Below are 22516 nucleotides of genomic sequence, written 5' to 3'. Positions count from 1 at the left end.
TTTCCTTTATTTTGACAGCCATTCTTAGTCCTCTCCTGGTATGAAAAAGGTGATTTGACATTAGGTAAGTTCAGTAGTTTGTATTCTGTTTAGGATAGAAACCAAAATAATTTTTAAAAGGTTAGCCACACTCTTGCAGCATGATTTCAAGAAGTTTTCAGTTTTGCTAGCAAACAATTTCAAATTCAACATTGCATCATTTTCTGCTGTGAAAACAGACCAACTCTTACAACGTGGCCTACAACTGAACTGAAATCTTTTAGTATACCTCTTTTACTGATATGACTCAGTCTCTGTTTAAACAAAGTCAGGATTGAATGTTAAAGACAACCTCATGAAAGCAGTTGATACAAAATCTGTGTAGAATTATTCCTTTACAGAATTGCCTGCTTTCACTAGCAGCCTTTTCTTCAAATGAAAAACAAGCATTTGGTTTTGGCAGATACTGACTGCTTTAAAGTTACTTGTCCTTTTATTTCAATTCAAAACTGGCAGACATTTCTTATTAAGGTTGAAAGAACTTCTGTCTGATTCTAAAGAGAAACTCCTGGTGATTTTTGTTACCAAGCTCTGTACATTTCTATATCCTGACCTTCCAGAAACCAGTGATCTCATAGGCAGTATGACATTGTTTTGAAAATAAAGCCAAAGAATTTCTCTCATTGCTGATTAAGAAATTAAATGCTCATCAAGCCAACCTGGCACCCAGGAACAATTTCTGCCTGGGGAAGGTTTTATACAAAGGTACCATCCTAAGTGTCTTCCACAGCTGCCATTTGTCAGGACTGGGACACAGGGTAAGGCACAATCACATCCTGATCTTAAAACGGGTGTAATCCAACTCAGCGGATCCCTGCTCTGGTGCAAGACATCGAGCAGGTCACCGGGCTCTTCCCTCTCACCACCTGCAAACAGCGGTTATCCTGTTTATAAACAGACGGCAAAAGGCCTGTAATCACCCAGAGCTCCAAGCCCGAACTTACACTCGTCCTTCTGCCGCACCTGGGAGAGGCAAGTCCGGGCGCCGCAGGCAGGTGAGGGCAGGCCCGGCGGGGCCAGGGCGCCTTCCCGCGGCAGCCGTGGTCCCGCTGTCGCTGCGGGGCAGGGCCGGGCGCTGGCGGCCCCGTGTGGCGGCGGCACCACAGCCTCCGCAAAGCCGCGGCCCCCGCAGAACCGTCCCGGGCGCCCCGACCCAGCGGGGCGCGGCCGCCGCCCGGGGGCAAAGCGGGCCAGGCGGTCCCGCCCCCCCCCGGGACTACACCTCCCGTCGAGCCCCGCGCCGCCGCAGCGCCGTCCTCCCAGGAGGCCGCGCGGCGCCGTGCTCGGCCATTGGTCGGATTCGAAAAGAAGCCGCGGCCGCAGCGGAGCGCGAGCCCAGGAGCGGCCGGGGCCGGGGCCGGGCGGGTGAGCGGGGCCGGGGCCGCGGGCGCGGCCGCTGAGGGGTCGCGGTGCTTGCGACGCGGGGGCTGTGGGGCCGTGAAGCGCTGTGGGTGGTCTCTGTGGCGGCGGTGTGGAGGCCGCTCCCCCGGCTCACCCCGTTGCCATCCCGGTTGCGCGGGAGGGGCTGTGGGGCGTGAGCAGTTTTCGGTGGGGCCTAGGGGGTTGTGTCCCCTAAGAACGGGCAAATAGCGTAAAGCTTGGTAGTGAAAGGTTGATACCTGCGGAGAGGAAAGTTTCTCTTTTTTTAAAGCTGCCAGCCTTACTGTGAGGTTTGGAGCTCTTTCTGCCTTTTGTTGTGGTGCCTGGCAGCACCACGGGCTGTGTGTGTGCTGTGGCCGCGCTTTTGCTGTGTGGGTCTCTGGGGATCCTCTTCTTTTAGAGTGTCTGCAGCTCTAATACCACGGTTAGCAGGCGTATAGTAACGCATCCCAAGACACGATGCCGGGCAATACAGTTGTTCACACCACAGTACCTGCAGTATTTACAGAGCTGTGTGACTCCATGGGGAGCTTGGACCTCACTGTTCTGTCGACTGGGCTGTGAGAATACTTACCGTGGCTTTGTGTGCACAGCTTAATGTTTGTCTTTTGCTTCTTAAGGAAAAAAATACAGAATGAGAACCTAATCTTGGCAAATCACCTTTTAGGCTTAGATTTAAAGCAACTAAAATGTCAGTCATCTAACAGATATGTTTCCTGTAAAGGACTGATAAGAGTTTTGCAGCGTGGCTTTGAGAAGCTGATGATTAAGGCTTCCAGATTGTGACAGCCACAGGTACGTTTCTTTCCAACTCTAGTTTATTCACGGTTTAGTCTTTGTTCAAGCCATGATGATGTTTCAGGCCAAGTTTTTCCTGGTTTTCATACAGATACTAGGCAAAAAAAAAAAAAAAAAAAACAAAACAAAAACAAACAAAAAAAAAAAAAAAAAAAAAAAAAAAAAAAAAAAAAACAAAAAAAACCCACACCACATTAGATTAGAAAGTAAACGTTGGTGCTTAGTTTGTGTATAGTTTTATCTCATTCGTAGCCTGGTGGTATTTGTTTAACTGCTTAAAGTTGTGCCTGGCTTTTACAGCCTAGATAGGAAGACGGAGCCCTTGAGTGTTTTGACACTGAAATGCAGACACATCCCACATCCCAGGTTTTATGCTGGGGGAAATTGTAATGGGACTGCATCAGAGGCAGGAAACCAACTCTCTTCCTGAGCAAAAGGGTTTTGAGCTAGTCCGACTCTGCCATTGCTTTAATGAGCACTACGTGCTCTCTATTAGTATTTAGTAAAACAATTCTTATGCTTTGGTGTAGACTAGACATGGCAATGTAGCACTAAAAGACCCCTGAATTATGTCCAAAGCTTCAAAATATAGGAAGTATTGTGGTAAGTATTTGATTGCTGGATCCCTGGCTGTCATAGTCTATTAGTAACTCCCAGTGGGTTATTTCAAACTTGATCTGTCAAAGAAACCTGCCCCATCACATCTATACTATCCCAGGAAAAATTAATAGGAGAATAAAGTGCAGAAAAAATATTAATATTTTAAAATAAAATTCCCTTTTTAAAGGTGATTTTGAAATTTGCCTGTCTACTATCAACACTGAATCAATTTACTTTTATTTTCTGTAGCAAATTTTCACTGCTCAATTAGTGAAATGTACAAAAATAAATAAATTATGGATTAATAAATTAATTGCTGAGCTGTAAAATTACTAGAAAGCAGTACTTTAACTTATACTCTGGCATGAGGTTTTCTAATATCCTAGTGCCCCTTTAATAGCTTAACATTATGTTAGTCTTTGGAGTGTCTCTGAACTGTGTCTTGTATTAAGCTGTATTGTGTTATCTTTGTAACACCAAGTGTTTGTCAAGTCTTGCAGAGATAACCATGACATTCTTCATGGATGCTACAATGGGATGATGAAGTTGATGTGGAATTAGGTTTTTGAGTTTTATCTTTCTTGTCAGGCTGATTTTTAGCATGTTTGTGGTATATATGTAAGGCTTTAACCTGGTAAACCTTTGCTTTCTGTTCCAAGAAGAGTGGCTGTTCTCGACTCATGATGCAAACCCCCTGCAGACGCCCTCTCCAGCTATCTGAAACTTGCTATGGAAATTATCAATAGGATGAAGAAAATTTTTCCTTAGAGAAATTACAGTTACCAGTTACAAATTGACTCATTTTCTAAGGGACTTCAGAAGCTCTATGTTAGATCATGAGAGAGCACAAAATAGTTTTATTTTATCTTGCAGAATGGAACAAACTTTGGACAATGGGAAGTTTTACAGACCATCCTATATTGCTAGCATTGAGCCATCTCCAAGGGCAGGACCAGTAAGTGTGGAAGATATTAAAACAGATCTCTCCTCTGAATTTTCTTTGGTTTCTTCAGGCTCAGACACAAGCCAGGTAAGAAAACTTTACTGTATGGATATTTATTTTTTTAAAACATAAGCTTAGTCCTTTCATAGATAAAGAATAGTCAGAATTTTACAGAGAACATGAAAAGCTTCTTTGTTCTTTTTTTAGTTTCAAAGAGATGCATGGGATTTAGACTAAGCTGTGTGGCACTGCATTGATGGCCTATTGGGCACATCTGTTTTCTGTGAATGAGGCTGATTTTCAGTTTGTAGAATGTTCTTGTTGGCCTGAATGCAGTGTTTACATAAATGTGCTGCAAGATTAACTTACCACAGCAAGCTTCTGCAGGGGCCTAAGCACTTGTTATAGCTGATCTAGTGAAGCAGTTTTGATTCCCATGTTATCAAATAAGTCTGTTCAAGACAGCCTGCTGAAATAAAACTGGTTACATGTGCTAATTATCAAGAAAATAACCAAATTTCTAACTTCTATTTTTTTTTTAAGAGGAGCAGTTTGGCGTCTAAGGGACACATACAAGTTTGCCTGCGTATCAGGCCCTTTACAGCATTGGAAAGAGAAAATGGATCAGAGGTGTGACTTTTATTTAGTTAAAAAATACTTAAAATTTGTTTTGTGGGGACTTTTGTTTGTTTTTCCTGGAAGCTGAGCTCTTCATAGTCTCTTCATGCCTGCATTGCTTGTTTCCTTTTAATAGGACTGTGTTTCTCTTGAAGACTCAACAAATATTGTACTGAAGCCCCCCCAGCATTATTTGAGTCGACTAAGTGAGAAAACTTCCGGACCAACATTACAGAAGTTCACTTTTTCACAAGTAAATGAGTTGTCTTTAAATGTTTTTAATTTATTTCTGGTACAGGTTGTTTTAACTTACAGTATTGAATACCGAGCAAACTGTATTTTTAAACTTTATAATCTTTAAGATTAGAAATTAACAGAATTTAAAAGGTTCTTTAAAAGTCCCTAATAATTGCTCAAAGTATAAATATTTCTTGGTAATACTCAGGTGTTTGGACCTGAAACAACCCAAGAAGAATTCTTTGAAGGTACAATGAAGCAACCAGTGCAAGATTTCCTAGATGGATGTAATCGTCTTGTTTTCACATATGGTGTAACAAATGCTGGGAAAACTTACACTTTCCAAGGTAAAAGTAGAAATGAATTCTTCTTGCAAGCACTTTTTTTTTTTTTAAGTATGGATTACTTCTACCAGAAACATTATAATTTTTTCCTTCATTTAAAATGTAGTCTCCAGCCATTTGCTTCTCTTGAATATTAATAGTCTTCAAAAGTCTATAGTCTGATATAGAGCATGAAATCTTCCTGAAAGTCAAATACTTCTCAAAACTCTCTAGTGATATTTCTGTTACCTTGAGAATACAAAGAAAACTCCACTTCTTCATGCTGTAAGTTGTCTTCAAACTCTGTGTATGCCTTGAGATTTATATTATCTTTCTGTCTTCACTTATCTGTATACCTTCTAATAACTGGATTTTTGTTTTGGCTGTTCTTTCAGGGACAGAAGAAGATGTTGGTATTCTGCCAAGGACTATGGATATGTTGTTTAAAAGTATTCAAGGCAAGCTGTACACAGCAATGGATCTCAAACCCTATCGGTGTAGAGATTATATAAAGCTGACTGAAAATCAAGTGAGAGAAGAAACTGCTGTTAAAAATTCATTACTTCGTCTAATAAAAGAGGTAGAGGAGCACTTTTCTACATTGCTGAGTACATGCATCTTTAGATAGCTACATGTTCTTCATTTACAGCGGGAAGACACTGGCTGTATTTAACCATGGATGTGTCTATTTGCTGGCAGACAACCTAGCAGGAAAGTGAGCAGTAGAGCTGATGAGCCTTGTTCCTGGGGATTTTTGTCTTGTGGCCCAATAGTTCATGGGCATGTAAATACTAAGTTTTTGGGGTTTTTTTTCTTTCGTGTAGCTTGTGCACCTGATAATTTATCCTCTGGGATTACTAGTGCTTAATAAGAGCTGAATGTAAATAGTCCCTTCTTTATCTGTGAGAATGCCAGTAGGTCTGATCCTTTAAAGAGCATTTTTAGGATACTTGAAAGAAATTAATAGTTTTGAGGTTGTTGCCCTTTCAGTTGGACAAATATCCTTAAAGGAAGCAAAAATGTGTTTGAAGCAGCAGAGCTATAAAGCTAGTGAACTAGATGGGTTTCTGCTGGGCTGTTTTTTCTTGCAGTTCGATGTTGAGCAGTCCAGAAATGCACTTCAGTTCTAGGAGCTGACTCAAATTCTAAAGCTGTTTGGTCCAATTACAGTTATGGGGAATTTGTATTTTGTATAACCATACCTTTTTCTCTGTGTCTTCTAATTCTGAATTGAGTGGAATAATGTAAAATAAAACTGAGCATATATGAGGATTTGGAACTAGAAAGGTACTCTTTTTTTTTTTTTTTTTAATCAAAAGAATTCAGCATTTCCCTTGCAGTATGTTAGGCTGTAAAAGCTAGTGTTAAAAGGAGTAAGGAATGTACATGTCTGCCTTGATTTTTATCCATTGGTTAACTCCAGTGTGGAAGGTAGGTGGCAGCAAAATTCTGCGACTTCACTTCAGAGGCACAGGAGTAAGTTAAATCTAGCTTTGTCAGCCTTCAGAAGGGACTTCAAGAAAAATCTTTTGTGTGTTTGAATGCGTCTTCAAGTTTCTGAAATTGTTTGTAAAAACAACACTTAGAGCTACAAACTTACTGGAAAAGTTTGTATCTACTGCAACAGAAGTTTGTGTGGGTTTTATATGTGTAAAACCTAATACCTGAAATTTTTATTTTAAAAACTTAGGATAAGATATACCCTTGACAGAACACTAAAAAAACCTGAACCAAGCCGTACCTGGTTTTTATTTCATGCTAGTTCTCTTAAGTGTGCTTATTTCAGTAGATGGATTTCATTTCTTTAGGCACTTCCACTTGCAGTTCTGTGTCTGAAAAAACCTAACTATCCAAAACTAAGACTTGGGAGGGGAGTATATGTATGAAGCTCCTTAGCTCTAGCTATAGTTATTTGGTTTACTTTTTTTTGACAGCAAAAGAAAATTGTCTGTCTCTTACTAAAACCTGGACATTATTTCAACTTTGTCATTTATTTTAAACGTCTATCATGAAGCAATAAGTTGCTCATTTTGGTGTTCAAGTGAATGAGTGTTCTACATTTACCTATATTTCTAAGGGTTAGCCAACTAAACTGGAAATATATGAAATCAAATATTAACAAAATACTAATAATAAAAGAATTCAGAGTTCCCTGGATTTACCAGGTTAAGACTAATGCCTAAACTGCAACTGGAGTCCTGAAATCATCCTTTTGAGTCACCCTGTTTATGTGAGGACTTCCTACCCCTCTAATTTTCTGTGGGTAGACTGTTTGCAAGTCAGCAAGCTGAAATGCCATATACTGATGGAAGGGAAGGGGCAGGGGTGAGTGTGAGACAAGAACAGCCCTGTCATAGCAGTGTACACGTGCACTGAACTACACCTGGTGTGTAACCAGGATCTTCCCACTGGCATATTGGAGCCATGCTGTATTCCCATCTAGTAATACAGTAGAGCTAGCTGTTAGAAATAACTTGTACTGTCAACAATATATTTTAAAGTTTGTTCTCTTTTGCAGGTAGACTATCAGATTAACACTAGCAGCAAAGCATCTATGGATTCTAAGGGTATGTTTTACATAAAAGTTCTGCAGTTAAAGCTAGCCAATAAGCCTTCTTAGGGTCAATAACTGACTTCTGGCCTATGTTAATAAAATGACTTCTTATCAATTTTATATGCCGGTGAACTGGGTAGTAAGCAAATAATCTGGGCAGAAAATGCAAGGATAAAATGGTTAGAAGAATATCTGAACAGGCATTATCTGAAGTTATAGCAAAGTAGCACCACTTATGCTGTGGGTCCTAGTGGTATCCTGACAGGCTTTTATAGTACCAATGTAATTATACAAACTTAATTCTAGCATTTTAAAAACTACCTAAATACTAGGTTTACTTTAAAAAGTCAAAATGAAGTGTCTTGTCAGTTTAGTCTTCTAAAGATGTTGAAGAGATTTGACTAATTCTATCCAAGCTTTGTGTGGTTGATGGAATTTAAAAGTGGAAAAGGAAGCAATAGAGTTGGTGTCTCTTGCAAATATGAGCATATGACTTCCAGATATTTAAGAAATGGGGTGGGAACGTCAATGGATTTTTTTGAATGGATTTTGAGTGTTTTTTTAGAGGGCTTGTTGTATCAATTTTTACTTATTAATTCTTTAATAACTACTTTACTAAGTTTATATTGGTTTGTAATATTTTGTACTTGCCAGATTTGGAAGATATCTCAAAAGACTTGGAACAATCTATCACAACTGCAAGAAGTTACATCAAGTTTTCTGTTTGGGTTTCATTTTTTGAGATTTACAATGAATGTTTTTATGATCTACTGATTCCTATATCAAATGACAAGAAAAGGAAAACTCTCCGCCTTGCTCAAGACATCAAGGGATGTTCTTTTGTAAAAGGTGAATGGAATATATTGCAAATTGCCAAATGTAGTTTGAAAAGTTGCTCTACCTGTAATGATGTTCAGATTAGAAAACTCAATAACAAAATTATTAGAATCTACATACACAAGTGTCTCTACCTTTAATACTGTTTTATCTTTACTCTTGGCTGGAACTGTTAAAGCCTCTGCACTTCACTGCCTTGATATTTCTTTGAAATGGGAGAAATATTGGAAACAACTGACAAATTTCTTAATGGTTTGCTTTTTTCAGTTTGGGGTTTTTTGGGTTTTTTTTAAAGGCTAGTAGTTCTTAACTATATGTATAATTGGCTCAACAGTTCTTTAGATTTTTGTTTCTGGGAGTTTTTCAGTATTCTCTGTAGAGAAGCAGCCTTCAGACATATGGTCTGACTTCCCCTTCCTCCCTTTCCCCCTTTCAGCTGTGGTATAAATTGAAGAAGTTGTTCTTTATTTTAGGATTAAAAGGTAGAGTTCTGCCTTGCTGAATATGACTACAGGGCTTTATACTCATAGTAGACCTTACTTTCTTGACTTGTCTGTGCTCAGGCTAAGATTGCTCACTTAATTTGAATGGAACATATTTAATGTGCTACTAGAATGATGAAGTTATGTGATGTACTTGCCCTTCCTTTCCTATGAGAGCAGGCATTTTGATCTGATTTGTCATCACATAACTTCTGTCTGAAGCAGGTGTAGTAAAATGTTTCTATGCCTTAAGTGAATGTAGTGTCCTTGCTGTTCATACATTGTCCCCATAATGCTTATTTTGGTGATGTAATCTAAAAAAATTATCCTATTTGTTCTTCCTGAAGATCTGCAGTGGGTTCAGATTTCTGACTCTAAAGAAGCCTTTAGACTTCTAAAACTGGGGTTGAAACACCAGAGTATTGCAAGCACAAAACTAAATAATTCCTCCAGCAGAAGGTAAGAAACATTTTGAATGGTATTCCGTGTAGTTGATTAGTATTCCGTGTAGTATCGTGGGTGGGAGGAAGGAGAAACTAAAACATGGCTTATGGATTTTAGGAAGGGAAGAGGCTTTAACAAGGTCTAGATTTCTATGTTTCAGTTTTGGTGTCCTTTAGCAGCGTGTGACACAATGGTTTTTTTTTAAAGGCAAAGGGATTTAATCCTTCAGTAGGGTGAACATGTACTAATGCTCGCAGTATTTTATCAGATACTCTACAAAAACAGTTAACTTTATTCCATCGAAGTATCTGAGGAAGGAGCAAAATACCTGCAACGTAAACATCTCTATAGAAGTTTGTATCTGATTGTGTATGCTTAGGTATATTGACAGATCAAACAACATTTTGAACAGATGTTGTGGAGGCTAAAAATATTTTGGAAGTATTGATCTACTTAATCACTTCTCTGCTGATTTCATTTTCTCCTTTTAGTCACAGCATATTCACAGTAAAAGTGCTAAAAATTGAAGATTCAGGAACACCACGGGTGACACGGGTCAATGAGTAAGTTCAGAACAGTCTGTCTCTTGTGATGCAGTTGTCACTTACCTTCCATGTTGATGTGTTGGTACTGCAGCCAGTGCTCACTGGCAGAGCCTCCTGCGTGTATGGTGGCTCCCTGCTTACACCCTCATGCAGCACTTGCCCCTCTCCCTCAAGCCATCAGGTGTCAATGCTGTTCTGTCTTGTCACCTCTGCTCAGGACAAGGTTCTGCCAGACTTCTTTACTCCTGAGGTCATCCAAGTCCCCAGAAGGAAGAAGTTGAAGATGTGGTGGGTGGGGTGGAATAGGAAGCATATTGGGCAAATATTTAGCAGAAAATAGCAGGAAATTTGATTAGGGAAGCAAACTTGAGAAGGATGAGGAAAAGTGATAACTTTTAGAAGTTGCCAATTTGTGCATCTTTAAGGTAACTACAGTGATTCTTCCTTGTCTGTTTTCAGATTGTCATTGTGTGATCTTGCTGGTTCTGAGAGATATACCAAGACCCGCAATGAGGGTGACAGGTTGAAAGAGAGTGGAAATATAAATACCTCTCTCCTGACTCTAGGCAAGTGTATTAATGCACTCAAGAACTGTCAGCAGTCAAAGTAAGTCCTTCTGTGAATTGCCAACTGGTTGTGTTTTTTAGGTATTGCCTACTATGTTTAAAAGCTATTGTTGAAAATATACAGTAGTAACACTTAAATTTTGGTAGGAAAAAATGTATAGATTTCTGACGTCCATACTGTAGTCTTGTTGATATACCAAAGTTACCTTTAAACTTCCCTTGTTTTGCTTTTTAATTAAATCACTTAAATTATAACATCCTTTAAACATGCTATCGTAGATGTTAGCAATTTTACTTACTTGTTCTGAGCTTGGCTTATCAAACAAACTTCAGAATAAATTTAAATTTAAAAATTATATTTAAAACACTCTTGTCACTAGTAACATAGTAAGAGTGAAACTTTCAAGTCTTCAGGCTGGATAGTTTTACACTGCCTGGAATTTATTAAACTTCTGATCATCTGTTCTTTTGTTTTTTAAAGGTTGCAGCAGCACATACCCTTTCGGGAAAGTAAGCTAACTCATTTCCTTCAAGGATTTTTCAGTGGAAAGGGGAAGGTGTACATGATAGTAAACATCAGCAAATGTGCATCAGCATATGAGGAAACACTCAATGTGCTGAAGTTTTCAGCCATTGCACAAAAAGTAAGTGTTGTAGTCTATCTTGTTCAATAACTTTGATTTTCTTTGAAGAGCAGGTTCTCCCACTTTCAGGAATATGAATTTAGTTACTGGATTTTTGTCATGTACTGCAATCATATTTCTAATTACACTGGATTAAGCTTTATCTCCTAGAGCTTTTAAAAAGGCTTTATTGGGACTTTTTTTTTTTTTTTTACTTTGGGTCATTGGGGGTGGAAGCATCAACTGAAAATTCGTAATTCCTATGAAACATCCAGTCTGATAAGAATCTTACTATATTTGGAAGAATTTCCCTGAGATCTGGGTAATTTTTTTCTGGGGATACAACATGCTCTCATTTCTAGCTGTCCCATATACTACTGCTATCTTAACTTGGAATATTGCTCATCTGAAGTACTGATAAAATAGATTGAGAACCAAAGAATATGAAAGATCACCTTGATGCTCACAGAGGCTTCAGTGGGAAGGTGGAAGCAGAGTCAATAGGAGTAAGTGCAGTGATGTAACTTTGGTAAAGTTGGAAGATGTGTAGAGGATCAGTGGAAGCCATGGAAGAGTTTTGTTGACAGGTCCATGCCTTTGGAGGTTGGGCAGGTTAGGTACAATACCAGAAGGAGCAGACTGTAGTGGTTATAGAGCTGTTAAAGAAATAGATTTTGTAGGATGGTGTTCATGTAGTGCAACTGGAAACTCCAAGTACAGGAAACAGCAATCTGTTGCTGCCTCTTGTAGGTTATCCAGTTACTGAAACCTGGTGTTCCTGGGACCCAAAGAAGGGTTAGGCTGTAATGTGACAGCTTTGTACTCTAGCTGGAAACTGGTTTAAGTAGTGACTCTGAACAGAGGACAGATGATAAGCTGAGAGTGTGCTTTGCTCAGGAGACCTATAGGAGAGTGCAGCAGGTCTTCAAAGTGCCAATGGAGCTTTAAAAAAAATACCAATAATTTCTTATTCTTGATTTTCTGGGTAGGTTCTAGTTCTGGACACATCTATTCTTCCCCATGATCAGTCATTTGGCCAGAAATCGGCAGGAGACTCATCACTGCTCAGTGTCACTAGAGTGCCAATCCCAAGGAAAAGAGCTACTATTCTATGGGACAGAACCTTGGAAGATGTGTTTGAAGGTGATGATGATGAGATGGAGGAACAGCCCACTATGTCAGGAGAAGAAGCAATGCAGAAAAATGAAGGAAATGAAATTGTTATTGCAAAAGAAAAATACATGGTATGTGCCAGAGCTACTTTAAGAATTAGTATAGCGTGGAGCCTTGAAGCAATATATTCTTCTGATTTCTTCCATCTCACCCTTTTTTTTTCTGCTCTTTTTTTTTTTTTTTTTTTTTTTTGTCTTCCCCCCTCATCACCTTATTCTACCTAAATCCAGTGTTTGAAACTCTAAGTGGGATTACTTATGCCTTGGTTCTTATTGTGTGAAAATTATGAAGTGTGTCCAAGTGCAAACTGAGCAGTAAGAATTGCAGATTTGGCTTTCTCTTCTTTTGGTATCCTATGGTCAATACACTGAGGATATTTCCTGGGTTTTAGCAACACAAAATTGTTCCTTTGTTATTTTATGTACAAGAAAACTCTGTATGCTCTTCTTGAAGCAGCAACAATTTTAGTCACTTCTGGGGAAGACAAGGAGTAGGGGAACAGAGGACCAGAGACTGTTTTGTGGAGGTTTCATTAATACCCAAAAAGGGGCATCTGGGAAAAAAAAAGGCCAAATTCTGTGTATCTAAAGCCTGTCTTTAAAGATAATTTTTGTTTTAAACTTGGTGTTCTTTGGAAATACCCACTTTGTGCAAACCTAAGTGGTTGTGTTAGTACCAAGCAGGTATTGCAATCTACTCATAAATCCTTCTGTTCATGGATTAGCTAAAAAAAGAACTGGTAAAACTTTTTCCAGCTGCAGAGTAAAGTGTTGAAGTGTTTGAGGAATGGGAAGAATCTCACTTGTGAGAAAGTATTTCTTTATGAAAACCATAATACTAGTTGTAATTCTAGATGCTGGTGAATCTGGTAGAAGAGCTGAGGAACAAACTTATTACTGCAAAGAAAAATAAGTTGCTGCTGGAAATAAAAATTCGTGAAGAAGTAATACAAGAATTTACACATTATTTTGCTGAGCGGGAAATGGATTTCAAGTAAGCTGGTTTTAAGTGGGTTTAAAGTTGCTTGTTAAGAAAGTGAAAGTAAATTTACTTATTAAACTTCTCTTGATTGTAAGAGACCGCAATCTTCAGCTAGATCTGATCATCTACTGCATCTTTTCATGTGTTGGTTTCTGTTTGGATTATGGGCTCAGGGAAAATGCTCTTTAGAGAAGTCTTTGATTTTTCTGTGGGATGAGTAAGAATGTGTGTATATAATCTGTAAGCAGTGTTTCTTTCCCTGTAGAACTCTAAGGGAAGAGCTGCTTTGGTAAGTTGTAGAAAGTGACATTTGCAAATTCTTTGGCTCTTTTTTGTTTTAGTGATACTCCAAACATACTCTGTCTCAAGCAGTTTAGAAAAAATGCCTTTTTAAGTGCTATCCATAATCTGTGTGTTTGTATCCCTCTACTTCTTCTGGCATGTGTGAAATATACTTCTGGTTTCGGGTAGCAGTATTGTTTTGTTGTGCCAAAATAAAGAAGAAAGCATCTTTGTTTATAGGCAACTGTGCTAATAACTCTGTAGCCTCTCTGATGGCTAGCTTTTAGCTGACTTTTTTTTTTTTTCTACTCTAGAGAGTGCCTTTCTCACGAACGAGCACAGCTTGAAGAAAATTCTGAAAAACGCCTGGAAATCTTCAAGGAACTTGTAAATGGTTATACTAAAAATGGAGATGACAAAAGTAAATCACAAGATCGTCCTTGCAGTGAGCAAGATGGAACCCTGGTATTTTTATGTCTGCCCCAAATGTCCCTTTTACTAATTACTTGTTATGGTCATGGTATTTCTCAAGAAATACCAGGGATGATTTCAAGGAATTGCACACAATGTAACTGTGTCCTCAGCAAGATATGTTCGTCTTATTTTATAGATGAGGTTGCTGAGCCTTGGGATTCATGAATTTTGAGAGTTTTCTGCATTCCTCCAGCACAAAGTGGCAATTATTCTATACAAAGAAATTGGGGGAAAATCTGCAATTTTTTTAAAGCTATAAAATCCATTGCATTTAATGCCTATTTAAAATCTTTGAGGCTGACTTCTCAGGCCCCACATACAGACTGCGCTGCAGTAGTCAGAGACCTCTCTTAGGGCAGTAGTAGCTACAACTGAAGCAATGAGAATTATTCATCCACTTAAGCCATACATAGACTCTTAACTTGAATCTGTGTCTTGAGAGTTTGAAAACCCTTTTTGTTTTTTTAGAAACCAGGCAGGTAAGATGTAAAGTCAGTCTTTTGGATATAACTAGGTATAAGTTACCACAGATTTATTTGACCTCACAAACTTTTCCTGTCATATGAAAATTTCAGATACGTTCCTTCTAAAACAGTTTTCTTGCTCTGTTCATTTAATATTCTCATTGGTTTAAAATATGCTAACTTTTATAGAAACTTGGAGGGGATGTTTTTGTGGAAATATAAGGGAAAGTGTAATGGTGGGTCATTAAATGTTATAAAGTAGCTTTAGCTTGAGACTGGAAACTGGTATGTGGAGGTAGACAGAAACTGACAATCAGTGCATATGAACCCACAAGACGGTTTTGAAATCAGAATTATGACAATACTTATATATTAGATTTCCTAACAATCTTCCATATTTTCTGTAGAAATAATGGCTTTTGTGTAATTATTTGCCATTTCTGGCTGAATTACTTGCCAATTCTTTCAGAATGAAGAAAACAGCACAGACACAGGTGCCTGCATTGATTTTGGGGATGTTATTGATTCTCTGAAAAATGATATCACTGATATCAAAAATCAGGCAGAAGCAGCACACCAGTACATTGTGTCCTTAGAGGACCCACAGGAAACCATAGATTGTCTTGAAAAACGGCTGGCAAAAATAACTGCTGAACTAGTTGAGACCAAGGAAGAGATGGAAAAGAAAACCAAAGGTAAACTGGGCCTAACTGTCATGTGAAAGACAAAGAAATGACTGGGTACTGTAAAGTAAGAATAATAATCTCACTGAGCAGGACTGTGTAACCAAATCCTACATATAGTAGTGGTAATCCATTGCTTTGTGTATGTTCTGGTTAATGAATTCTACAGGCCTTGCTTATTTCATTTTTAAGATGAAACTTGAAATTGTCAATTGCAGACTTAAGAATTGTGGGGTAAAACAGCAAAGTTATTGATTTCCTTGTTGTATTGTAATCCCTGTGCTGCTTTAAGTTTTACTGATGCAGTGTTTTCAGGCATCACATGGAACTTTGATGGAGGAAAAACTAGCAGCACCTCATAATGACCTCAGCAGAGGTCTTGTGATATGATCTGTATTTTCAATGGGTTGCAAAGTTCAGATCAGAAAATGTGAACAACTTCTGAAATGTCCTAGTTGAAGTCAACTTAAAAATAAATGTATTTAAAAACTACTGAAGTACCAGAAGATACAAAGACATGGATTACTGAGTAATCCATGATGCAATGGCTGATTATGTGATGTGGGCTTTTTTACTCTTACAGGTTTTGAAACACAGAGAATTAAATTGGATGAGTCTGCTGAGCAACTTAAAGAAGCCACTGAGGTAACTTTTTCAAAACTTGTGCAAAATTATTTGCTCTAATACAAAATTCCAATAACTTGAAATGCTATTAGACTATGCTTCTACTGGGGTTTTTTATATCAAGCATAGTTTAACTGATCTTGCTTCTAAAAAGCATGGTAGAGTTCCATTTAACACTGAACTTTTTTTTTCTTTTTCAAGAAAATGAATATACAAAATGAAAGGATTCAAGAACTGATTGACATTGTGAAGCAAAAAGATGAAACTATTATAAGACTACAAAGTCAGGTAACCCGCTCAGAAGAAACCATAAAAGACTATGTAAGTCTTAGACATCTTAATTGCCTTTATACAAAAAATCTTAATATGTGCATATAATGGACTTTACCTTGGAAAATCAGAATTTTGTTTAAATAATTGCTATTTACTTCAACTGATAGCAGGTCAGTTAGCATTGAAACTAAAGCCACAGCAAAGTGTTAGCAGGGGTGTGTATAAATAATGAGACTTTCAGAAGTACTGATCTGAAGTTATCATTGGAGAACTCCAGATGAAACTCTGAAAAGCCATTAAAAAAAAAAACTTCAAACTGTGAGGACTTAAAAGAGTGGGAATAGAGGAAGTGCATCACTGTCTGAATAAAAAAGGAAGAAAAGGAGGTTTTGTTACAACAAAAGGTCAATTTTAGTTAAAGTTAGAATTTAAGAATGTAAAAAAAAGACAATAATTGTGTAAATTAGGGAAAAAAAAAAATCAGTGTGTTCCACCCAGCACCACCAACATAGTCACACACTTTCAAGGGAAGTGTGTTAATGTGAATATATTGAGTAGAGTTTGAATTAAGAAGGTATGACATGGGTATCTCTGCTTTTGATGTGTTTAATAAAACCTGGAACTGTATAGTCTAACGATATCTGCTGAATGCTGAAAGCTAGCATGGCTAAATATATACACATTAAAAAAAAATCAAAACATGCAGGTAGAATTTTTTGGGATTTTTTTTTTTGAGCCTGATGTCTAGTAACCTGGAGTAGTTTTGAGAACATTTTAAGTGAAACTTAATCAGCTCTCTGATCCATTTCTCTTACACTGTGAACTCAAAGCTTTGGCCATACTTTATTTTGTGTTCTCTCTCTGCCTCACAGCTGCTTAACTTGTCGATAGTATGAATGCTCCAAGAGTGAGTGCAGTGTGATGACTTACTATTACTGCTCCTTCCAAGAGCAAGGCTTTAACTGTCCAGTGGTTCTATGAGACTGTGTGGCATGAAATTTTAAACATGACCACAAACCTCAAATCTGTGGTCTGTTGTGGTTTTTTAATGAAGTACTTACACATGAATAATTGGTCCTCAACAACCACGTGGCTTGCCACTTGTGTCATCTTGCAAGTAAACAACTTTTTTCTTAGTCAAATAGATAACTTAAGTATGTATGGCAGAGCTGACTAGGCTTTGAAATTGCATCAAATGCGTCACTACAAAAATGACTTGTGGCTTTGCTGAAGGCTGTTAAAGCTCCCAACTCTACCAACCATGATCAGAAAGTGATGAATTTGTAGAACAGATGGTGTGCCCTTTTAACAAATTGGGAGTTTCATCAACTCTTTTGACACTGGAAATTGTTTTCAAATGATAAACTAAGTCCTCTTAATGAAAGTCTTGTGTTTTGTACCTCTCCAGTCTCTTGCTCTGATTCCTGTATGATGCAAAGTATTGTGTTTCTTACTATCTGAAGTTGCAGGAGCTCTTCATTTAACTAACTGATCGGTCACTGACTTTTCCTCTGACAGCCCCTATGCACCTTAACCATAAGGTTTTGTAAGAATATTTGTCTAGAAAAAGCTGCTAAGCCTTTTAAGTGCTCAATTCATACAACTTCAAAGCAATTGATCCTATTTTAACACAGGAGATCACTTTGACTACCATGAAGAGACAATTAGCAGAAAAGAACTCTAACAAAGTGATTGAAAGCCGCCAACTCAAGTATTGTGAGGAAACTGTATTGGAAGTGGGAAGAAAACGTTGTTTACAAAATAAACCTACTGCAGAAGAAGAGCCACCTACAAAGAAAGGTACAATTTCCACCATCCAAGAGGGGGTCTTCAAAAAACGATTGATTACTATTCCAGAAAGAAGAAAATAGCTGGGAAGCATAAACATTATGTTCTGAGGAGGAAATCTATGTTAAACTGTAAAAGGAAGTAACTCTTCTCTAAGTGTAATTTATAGGCTTCTTTTGCAGAGGGCCCTGTATCATTTATTCCTAAATTATTTAAATAAAAGTTAGGTTTTAGACTCTTTCCTTTCTGATGCTTTTTCTTGTCTGTGTATGTACCTGCATACCCAGCTGTAGTTCTTACTGAATTTCTGAACAGTTGTTGTACTAAATTTTCTGTTGCTGGACTTCTGAGAAAGTAGGATGTCCTGCTCAAGTTTTTGTAAATTGCCTAAGCAAGCATCAAAGGTGTCAATGACTTACTGATTGTTCAGTCATACAATATGTGCTGTGAACCTTGACATTTCATTCTGCATGCTGTGAACACACCAGTTCTGGTCAAGGTGACAGTGCTGGCAAAGGAGAAAAATTAATTTTAGCCCCATTCAAGTGGAATGCTAAAGTCCACAAATGGCTTGGATTTTGTACGGCTCTCATGCTTGCACTTCTAGTCTTTCTGCTTTTCTTGATTTATCTGTGAGCTTATCAGGTGAATAAAATATTATTGAGGCTGAACTATATGGGACTTGTGCAGAATGGTATTTGTAAGAGCTGTCTGCCTCTAACTGGACTTCAGGATCCAGCTTGGCTTTGGTTTCTCATAGAACTGTGGAAAGCATGTGCAAAAGGAAGGTGAGAGACCTTTCCTTTCTGTAAAAGGAGAATTATCAAATTCACATGATCACAGAAAAATGATGATACAGTCAATTAACTGAATGTTGGACTACCGTTCATGACATTGTGCAGTGAAAGAACAAGGGAGCACTCAACTGTGGTAGATCAGTTTTAAGTTTATGGTGCAAAGAGTTCTAGTAAATGGGGAAACATCGGGCTGGCTTCCAGGCACCAGTGGGGCTCCCCAGAGCTCTATGGGCCCAGTTCTCTTCAACATCTTCATAAACAACTAGGATGCAGGACCCAAAACTATCTGAAATTTGCTAGTGATAGCTGTTGACTCCCTTAAAGGCTGGGAAGCCCTGCAGAGAGATCTAGACAAATTACAGAGCTGGGCAATCACCAACCAATGAAGTTAACAAAGAAAAGTGCCTGATTCTGCACTTGGGACAGGGTAACCCGGGCTCCAAGTACAGACTGGGGAGTGATAAGCTGGAAGAGCAACCCTGCTCTTAATGATCCTTGAGGATCCCTTTGAACTAAGAATTTTCTATGATTCCATTGAAAAAGGACTTCATGCAGAGACTATTGAAATTCTGATATTTGGTGCCCTAGAAGGTGGGGAGAGGGTGATAGTGCTGGCATAGTTAAGCTAACAACAAATAGGTGCATATATGGATACAGAAGGACTTAAGTAGGGTTGTATTGTCTCAATTCTTCAATGTCAAGACAGGTCCATAGAAAATGTATATATGTATTTGTATATGTAAATAGTAGCAAAAGAAGGTTAAAAAATATTAGGCAAAGTCAGCCTGATGCCATGTCATCCAGTAGGGCATTTCTGCTGTTTGTACAGCTTCAAGTGTCATTTGAAGCTAAGGCTGGGGACTTTGACAAACCCTTTAAGACACCTGACCTCTATTTTATCTGATCTGTTTTCTTAGGACTACACAACTGGGCTTTCAGAGAAAACCATTTCCAAATCCAAATTTTTTAATCTTGTAGGATTTAGAAATATGACCTTACATGCTACAGTAAGGCTGCTATTGTGGTTGAGCTAACAGAAGCACTTGATGTATCTTATAATAGGAAAACTATGGACAAGCAGGAGGAAAGTGTCCTGTTGACTTTCAAAAACCAAAACACTATTGCTAATGCTTCAGACTGACCTTTTGTTAGTGACTCGACTATATAAATTGTTGGATCTTTTCAGAGGGTGTTTCCATGCAGTACAGCTGTGCTTAATGGTCCCAAAGTGAGATGACTGCCTAACTCTGCCTTGTGGGTGCAGCACCCACAAGAATCCATAGTATCTCCGTGTAGTATATAGCTGTGGTACTCTAATCCTTAGAGATAGCTAGTCTTGATTTAATAGTAAAATATAGCATGCATGTTACTAAAGGGACACAATTGGATTCTAAAACATTTGTGTGAAATACAGCTAGAGTCAGTTTTGAAGGTGATGAAATACATGTGATTTTAGTTAAAATGGCTCATTACTTTGGGAAAACAGTCTTAAGTTAATAAAAACGGAATTTTTGGGGTTGAAATGACATGTTGTAAATCTTTCCTGGAGAAGTTCATATGCAACATATTAGGTGTGACTATTAATAGTTATCCTTTTATCTAGTTTAGAAACCTGGTGAATAGAGAAGAGAGGAAGGTTTCAAACACAAAGCAAAAAAAACCCCAAAAACCTTGTGCTGGATTTTTAGCTTTGTTTTTAAAGTAAGGTGATGTAGAGCATGCATAAAACTTCTCAGAAAAGTGTATGACACCATTGCTCCCCTAAATGGAGGATGGGTAATTGCTGGCTCTACTTAAAGGGATTGTTGAATCAGTGGAGGTGGAAACTGGTTATCACTGTGAGTGTTACCTGGCTCATAGGTGTTGCAAATGCTAGTAAAATTAGCTAAATTTTTTCTGCTGGTGAGGCAGAATAGAAAGCTGGAATAGAACTGTAGCAAACTTTTAAAAATCTTCTGAACACCTCTTTCTGCAAATTATGCCTAGAGGCCCAAGAGAAATTTTACTGCATATAAAATATTTCAGAAGGTTCTAACAACTTCAAGACTCTAAAATGCTGTGAGAGTGTGGCTTTTAGGTGGTGCTAATTTTCCTCACAGCAATTACAATTTGGTGTTGCTAGTGACTTGTTGATTTCAAGTAACCTGAGCTGTATGGGGATTTATTTATCTTTGATGTTTTGGTTTTGTTTTTAGGAGATAAGAGAGAGAGTTGGGAGAACCACTGTCTTGATCTAAAGAGAACTAATAATTCTGAGACCCACATGAAAATGCTAGTACTGAAGGAAGGAACTGAAACCTTGGAAGGTCAGATGGCTGCACTTGAAGAACAATGTCAAAGAGAAAAAAAAGAAAAAGAAGAGTTAAATCAGCAGAAAGCAAACTTGCATCTTGAACTCTCTGCTTCTGAAGAAAAGGCTTCTGGCTTAAGTGGAAAACTTCAACGATGTCAAGCTGAATATCAGGAGGCTGTTTCTGAATTGGACAAACAGAAAACTATAAATAAGGAACAAGAAGAAAAGATTGTTCAGCCAAATAATGAAGTAATACATGCTAAACAAAATACAATTGACAAAATGTCCCAAATTCAAACAATGCAGTCCCAGGTCAATGAATTGTATGAATGTCACTCAGAATCTTATGCTGTGGATATTGATACAGTTAATGTGAAGGATTCCTTAGACCCTCAAAAACATGAACCAGAGACAGTTCAAATGAGTCCTCTATCCATGCAGTTCCAAACTGCTTCTATAGCAGATCTGAGACAGGAAAGCTCCTTTCACCACACTATTGAAAGCATTTGGGAAGAATGTAAAATTATGATTAAGGCTTCCTCACGAAAAAGTCATTGGATTCAACAACTACTTCAACAAGTTGAGGACTTAGAGAAGAGACTTCATGATAGTGAGAATTACAATAATCAATTAAATATAAAATTAAATGAGATTGCAAATCAAGATCATCAGTCTGTGAAGGAAAAAGATCTTATTAATCAGTTACGAGAGCAAATCCAGAATAAAACCCAGGATTTTGAAAAACAGGCTGCAGAAAATCAGGAGGTAATTGCACAGCTTCAGGAGAAGGTTGCCAGCTACGAGGGAGAAATAAGGGATTTTGAATGCCTGTTGGAGGCTTTTAGGACTAAAGATGACAGGATGAAAGAATTAGAAGAAGAACTAAAAGAAAAAGAGTCTACTATTTTAAATCTGGAAAGTAATTCAGCAGCTCTGCAAGAGAAATGTACTAATATAGACAAAAAACTGAAAGAACTCAGTGATCGAGAAGCAAATTTGAAGGATGAAGTTGCACAGCTGATGAACAGTTTGGAGACCATGAAACATGCTCTTCGGGAAAAGGAGAAAAAAGAGTGTGAGCAAATGCAGTCTATAGAACTGTAAGTAAATCATGAGATTACTCCTAACCCTTTAAGAATAAAATTAAGTTAAAACTCCCTTATCTCAACATCAGTTTATTTTGACATACCATATTTGCATGTTTATAAACTTGATTAACCAAACTGCTTCTTTGAGAAGTTTCTATACTCTACTTGAATTTTATATTTGGAAATTCTGCTGGCTGTGTTTACCTTACCTGTTTGTATATTCTTTCAAAAATATACATCTGAATCATGTGGAACTGTTTTGCAGGGAAATAGGAGCATAAAATGAAATTTTATTATTTGGGGATTTATAGTAGTTTTGTTGCAGACCCTTTCTGAAGGAAATGGCATAGTGCAATATTATATCCCGTGACTTGTCTAAAAGTAGGGATATACTTGTTTTCTTTGGAAAGGAGTGAATGGTAAAAGGAAAGGAAGAAAGGGGGGGGAAGTGCTCAGGGAGTAAACAGATGGTTTTGGTGACAGCTATTCTAGGTGAACAGCCTACTAGAAAACTTGAAGGAATACTGGGTGCAGAGGATAGAACTTTCCTCAGCACCCCACTACTTTTCAAATCTGTTAGAAACAGGAGATTACATGCATCTGAGAA

At 38.0% G+C, this 22516-nt stretch overlaps 2 protein-coding genes across 4 annotated transcripts in view; one reads left to right on the top strand and one right to left on the bottom strand.

The window, feature by feature from the left end:
• Positions 1-1219, bottom strand: part of PANK1 (pantothenate kinase 1) — a 43489-nt gene extending 42270 nt beyond the window's left edge. Inside the window, exon 1 of the mRNA XM_066191242.1 lies at positions 984-1219. The gene's annotated coding sequence lies outside the window, so the exon portion shown is untranslated. The remainder of the gene's footprint in view (positions 1-983) is intronic.
• Positions 935-22516, top strand: part of KIF20B (kinesin family member 20B) — a 33508-nt gene continuing 11926 nt past the window's right edge. For 2 of the 3 annotated variants that reach the window (XM_066191228.1, XM_066191226.1), the window contains exons 1-21: positions 1303-1404; positions 2144-2214; positions 3691-3847; positions 4304-4390; positions 4515-4631; positions 4824-4962; positions 5334-5518; positions 7457-7505; positions 8147-8341; positions 9159-9270; positions 9747-9818; positions 10260-10406; positions 10848-11010; positions 11979-12233; positions 13016-13155; positions 13740-13890; positions 14833-15058; positions 15630-15691; positions 15872-15991; positions 17578-17743; positions 20724-21921. In XM_066191228.1, the coding sequence (XP_066047325.1) occupies positions 3692-3847; positions 4304-4390; positions 4515-4631; positions 4824-4962; positions 5334-5518; positions 7457-7505; positions 8147-8341; positions 9159-9270; positions 9747-9818; positions 10260-10406; positions 10848-11010; positions 11979-12233; positions 13016-13155; positions 13740-13890; positions 14833-15058; positions 15630-15691; positions 15872-15991; positions 17578-17743; positions 20724-21921 (3740 nt within the window). In that variant the 5' untranslated portion in view covers positions 1303-1404; positions 2144-2214; position 3691. Of the gene's footprint in view, positions 1035-1302; positions 1405-2143; positions 2215-3690; positions 3848-4303; positions 4391-4514; positions 4632-4823; positions 4963-5333; positions 5519-7456; positions 7506-8146; positions 8342-9158; positions 9271-9746; positions 9819-10259; positions 10407-10847; positions 11011-11978; positions 12234-13015; positions 13156-13739; positions 13891-14832; positions 15059-15629; positions 15692-15871; positions 15992-17577; positions 17744-20723; positions 21922-22516 lie in introns of those variants that run through there. The other variant, XM_066191227.1, reaches the window with a different exon arrangement.

This window comes from Chamaea fasciata, unplaced genomic scaffold, assembly GCF_029207755.1.
Source record: "Chamaea fasciata isolate MVZ Bird 193981 ecotype frontalis unplaced genomic scaffold, bChaFas1.0.hap1 SCAF_9, whole genome shotgun sequence".
Lineage (NCBI taxonomy): Eukaryota > Metazoa > Chordata > Aves > Passeriformes > Sylviidae > Chamaea > Chamaea fasciata.
Note: the sequence above shows the minus strand (reverse complement) of the source record. Positions and strands in the feature narration are given on the sequence as shown.